Source organism: Neodiprion fabricii, chromosome 7, assembly GCF_021155785.1.
Source record: "Neodiprion fabricii isolate iyNeoFabr1 chromosome 7, iyNeoFabr1.1, whole genome shotgun sequence".
NCBI classification, from domain to species: Eukaryota; Metazoa; Arthropoda; class Insecta; order Hymenoptera; family Diprionidae; genus Neodiprion; species Neodiprion fabricii.
This window is the reverse complement of record NC_060245.1, coordinates 8,160,629-8,166,163: the sequence shown is the minus strand read 5'-3', so window position 1 is coordinate 8,166,163 and position 5,535 is coordinate 8,160,629. Positions and strand designations below refer to the sequence as shown.

The 5,535-nt window shown below is 38.1% G+C and overlaps 1 protein-coding gene across 1 annotated transcript; it reads left to right on the top strand.

Moving 5' to 3' along the window:
- The first annotated feature begins 2,049 nt into the window (after window positions 1-2,049).
- Window positions 2,050-4,807, top strand: LOC124186618. Its single transcript, XM_046578457.1, has 3 exons — window positions 2,050-2,124; window positions 3,748-4,673; window positions 4,801-4,807. The coding sequence occupies exons 1-3, from the start codon at window positions 2,050-2,052 to the stop codon at window positions 4,805-4,807; spliced, it is 1,008 nt and encodes a 335-aa protein (XP_046434413.1).
- Window positions 4,808-5,535: the final 728 nt, after the last annotated feature.

The window sequence follows — 5,535 nt, the reverse complement described above, 5'->3', positions numbered from 1 at the left end:
TCTTATCTTGTCCCTTTCTCTGTCTTATTGCAAGTAACTTTGCGACTGGTTGACTATTAGTTACGCATTGTAATGACTATTGCTTTATTTTATTGTCTTTCTCTTCTGGAATATTTGAATGTCTAATATCGCTGTCTAGCAGCGCGTTCCGTTGAAGGATCAATTTTTATCTTAGCTACTGAGCATTGCTATTTCGTTATATTTTCTCTGATTAGTTCATATCTGTCTCTTTACCTATTGCCATTGATTATCGTATCTTAGCGAGTGTACCGCGGGAGCGATCTTACATCGCTGCGCGGTCCCGCTCGGCGTTCATTTGACATTGGAGTATTGTGCCGTATCGCATAACATCTTTTTCATTATTTTCTTGCTAATATCGCTAATCGTAGTTTTCCGTAGTCTATTTGGTTTGCCATACGTTGCATATTAATTATCTTGAATATTGTTTGTCTTATCTTGAATTACCTTTTATCGTACCGAATATTATCTCTCTTTCTCTCGCACTTACCGCAAACTAGAGACTACGTATTATCTGTTAGTACCTATATTTTATAATAATTTTCTATTTGACCTGTTGCCTTGAATTTACCTTGTAATTCATAATTCCCTGTCTTTGCATATTTCTGATAATTCTGGTAATGTGATAACTATTACAATCTTTGTATCTCGCATGTGTTTTATAATCGCTTCTCATATTTTATGGTTTACTTGCTTAATGCTTAATTTAAGTACCGTATATCTTTTCTGTTCTGCATATTCATTATAAAACCGTATTAGTTATTACCTCGAATCATAGTATCGCGAGCTTACGCATATTTCCCGCTTATTCGGAAAACGTTCCGTTATTTGTTAAATCTTGCGCTTAACTTTTCTCTGGCTGTAAATATTGTTAATTATCGCATTTATCGTAATTGTATCTCAATCTCTGCAGTTGTTTGCTTGTTATTACAATTTATCGCTTCTTAATCAATATATTCGGTACTATTTCTGCTTCACCTGTTTCTTATTTTATCTATTGGATTTGACTCCGCCCCTCTACCATTACCTTGTCTATACTGAGCAAGCTGTGCAAAACCGTCGTAGAACCTGACCTTACCTTTACCTATTACCTTTACCTTTACCTTTATCTTTTTCTCTAATTATCTATTTTTGACGCATGTGCGTCTGGCGCCCAACAATTGTATCTTTCTCTTTTCTTATCTCTCTATATCTAATTATTCAGGTTAGTGACTGCGCCGTAGGGTAACCAATTATCTCATTTCTTCGTTTAACCCTCGCGAGAAATTTTATCGGTTACAAAATGGCGCCCAAAGTGGGGCCACGATAGTAACAAAAATAATTGGTCACACTACCTATCATCCAGTATGATTACTAAGATCTGTACTTATGATTAAAAAAATTGCTTGTAGTTGAAGTAGCTTGTATGATTACTAGGATCTGTACTGATGATTAAAAAAATTTCTTGTAGTTGAAATTCGCTAGTCGGATTCTTTTCCATCGTAGCACTCAACTTTGAGTAGGACTCTGGTATGTTGAATTGTACAACATCCCCAGCGCACTAACAATAAGTGTTATAGGAATGTCCTCTTCGGCAATGAATACGCTTTGTATTTTCGATTATTCACCTTAACCAGTTTTCCTTCCACAAGGTAACATATTTCATGATTAAAACTTTATTTTCGTAATATTGGAGGTAAAATATGTATCCCCAAACATTTGACGACAAGTCTGACGATAACGTTCTATCTAAAGTCGAAAGCAGAATAACGAATAATGTACTTCCGAATAATTCGTCAATGGATCTCATTATCGCTTTTCAATTATATGTCGGTAGAGATTTTCGTCAAAGGTAAACAACGATAAGTTTTAGGTTATGCACGCAAATTACGTATCGTTATCCTCACGAGTTATTCAAAATTAATATGCATTTCACATGGCCACTACGAAGATCTGGCAAATTATAATAAATATAAATAGTTTTACATGTGTTGTTCAAATACTTGCCTGGATATTTCAGCGTCGATTCTTCATATCGGTCAAAAGTCAAAGATGAATTGTTCGACACTTTCGGTGCCGCCTGCAGCAGCTCAACCCGCTCAAGCTGTGCGTAGCGTACTACACAAGGTGTGCACGGATATGCGTGTGCAGCGGACCGGGCCCACCAAAATTTACGCTCGGCTGTGACTCAGCCTCGCCAGCTCAGCGCCGAGCCGAAAAGGTAATGGTGGCGCCATCTTATATCACCGAATTTTCGCGTCGTAAAATATCAGTATATAGAACTTAACCAACAACGGAAATGCAATTAATCTATTCGGGCTGCTATTTTGTTATAGGTGGAATAAATTCCAGTGGTATCTAAATGCCGCATATCGTTAAACAACCGAAATGCCATCCCAGCCGTTTTAGCGGTATCCACGTGACGTTCTGAGTGTGTGAATACGCGTGTCAGCTGTCAACGAAATATTTTCTAATCATTTTTTTCGTTACTTTCGATTTAACTGTAATCTCCCACTGCTATTTCACCCACAACAATTTTCAATAAGGAATCACCTCGTCACAAAACATTTGAAAAGTATGTTTTCGTCTTTGAAAATTCATCATGCGAAATTCAGTTGTACGTATGCACATGTGGTAGTGTCAGAAAAATAAAAGACATGATGGTTCACTCTGGGCTGCTGACGGGATGCTTACTCTTTGTTCTATATTATCTCTATGGTCGCGCGACCACTGTTTCGTGATGATGGGCGCCACTAGTGATCGGTCACATACCTATACTGGTGGCTAAATTGTATTTTTCAGTTTCAAATTACAAATTAAAACGTAAACACTATAAAAAAGTGTTTTGAGTTGTGACCTTCATATCCAAGAATAACATTAATCGACAAATCATCAAGGACAAGATAAATCGTCTTCATCATATTAACGGAATAAAACGTGGGAACCATGGGGTATTTTCATGATATCTCTCTTGCATATGGGAAGACTTTGGCGGGGAAGCTGCGACGTTGGGCCACCATATCCGAGTCTCTGTTGAAGCTTAAAAACCACCGCATCTTTCTTCTAAACTGCAAGAAACGATCGATTTTACCTACTCATTCAAAATTCTCTAAGCTTATCTCGAACGGTATTAGTTTTAAAATGTCTAAGTCGCGTACTGTTTACCATCATAATGTACACAAATTTCAAAGGTCGTTATTTAATCTCGAGATCAGTGACGCTCACGCGACCATCACCAAATATCAAAATATTTTGTTGTCGCTTGAGAACGATATTTTAATTGACTTACCTGTTGAAGTATGAAAAAAATTCTTCGACACACAACACCTGAAATTGGAACCGGCTTTCAATACTTACAAGGCGGCTAACATCAACAAGTCAGCTAATCTGATTAATAACAAAAAACGTCCCACTTCTAATCCAATTGACTCGACCTTTGAAAATTGGATCGTGAACCTTAGCAATACGGAAATTCCTGTCAGTGTTACTGACGTGCTAAAAATGGGACCCAAATATGGCATTCCTTTCAAGCCTCACTGCTTCCCAACCAACAAACTTATCTCTGATTTCGAATCAAAGATTTCCTTCATTCCTTCTGATTGCCGTAATACGGCCCGCCAAGATTTCACCAACACCATAAAAAAGTTTATTAACACCCCTTCTCCCCTTCACGCTGACAAGAATATCCTTCACAAAATTAAAGAAATTAAGATCTTTTAAAATAACAACCAGAACTTACTTTTCTTGAAGGCAGACAAGGGAAACACGACTGTTGTGATGAACAAACAAATGTACGAGGATAAAATGTTGCAACAACTCTCCAACAACAACTCTTACAAAGTTGTTAGATACGATCTTACCTGTACCTTGCAACAAGAAGTCAAAAAACTAACAACGGATTGGTCTAAAAGCAAACTCATCTCTGATCAACTTAGACGTCAAATCGCAAAAACTGATTGCCTACCACCTAGAGCCTACGGGCTACCGAAAATTCACAAACCGGATACACCGGTAAGAATTATAGTTTCGTTCACTGATAGTCCGACTATCAATCTGGCTCGTTTCCTCAGTCAATGTATAGGTAACAACATCGTACCTCCCTTGTCACGTGTAAGAGATAGTTTTGCTCTGGTTAATGCTATTAGGGACTTTCGTCTCCCACCTGATCATATTTTAGTTTCGCTGGATGCTGTGTCATTGTTTACAAATGTTCCACAAGATCTTGCAATCAACGCTGTTAAACAGCGTTGGCATCAGTTGGTGGACAAAATTCCGGTCCCACTTAACGAACTTTTAAAAGCATTGCACATATGTTTTAAGGCTGCCATATTCAAATTTAATCAGAACATATATGCTGAAACTTATGGTTTACCAATGGGCTCACCGCTCTCTCCAATTTTGTCGGATTTGGTTCTGGATGATCTTGAACAATATTGTCTCAACAAACTGGACTTCAAGCCTTCATTCTATTTCCGATATGTAGATGACATAATTACAGCTGTCCCTTCGGATAAAGTTGCAGAAATGCTATCTGTCTTCAACAGTTTCCATCCGAGACTACAATTTACCTCTGAATTAGAGTCTAATCACCGAATTAGCTTTTTAGATGTCCTGATCATCAATGATAACCAGTTCATCAAAACTGATTGGTTTCATAAGGCTACTTGGTCACAAAGGTATTTAAATTACCATTCTCACCATCCCAGATCTTACAAAATTGGAACGATTAATTGCTTAGTTGACAGAGCGATCCGACTCTCAAGTATGGAATTTCACAAAAAAAATTTGTCCTTGATTCAGCAGGTACTAAGTAAAAACGACTATCCACCTCGCCTGCTCAACAAACATATACAGTTCAAATACGATTCCATCTTGTCATCGACCAGCCCTAACAATAATATCGATGCAACCACTGCACAAACCAATCAAAAAAACTATATTTCCATCCCATACGTCGCGGGGTTGTTTGAGTCACTCAACAGAACATTCTCTAAGTACAAAATTCAATTTGTGGGTAAATGTGCACATGATCTATCCTCGATGTTTGATTCGGGTAAGGACCCCTTACCCCCGGGTATGCGCTCTGGTGTAGTTTACAAAATACCTTGCAACCAATGCAACATGTCCTACATAGGCCAAACTAGTAGGCAACTACACACTAGGATAACCGAGCATAAACACAATATCCATGAACACGAGGATAATTATACTGCACTGACGAGACATGCCATCGATTTCGACCACTCCTTTAATTATTCTCAAGCCAGCATTATTGACGTTGAACCGTTGTATTACAATAGGCTACTGTTAGAAATGTGCAATATTGTTGCACATCCCAATTCTGTCAACCGAAAACAAGACATAGAACATCTGAGTAATATTTACACCTCTGTGATACGACCAATGTAATTATCCATTACCGACTGAGCTTGCTCTCGATTTTACCTCCTTAACAAAATTTTGGTTTCCTTTTAACCCGTTGACTCTGCATTTGCTCTGATAACTATCGATATCGACCTCCCCCCACTACACACTGGA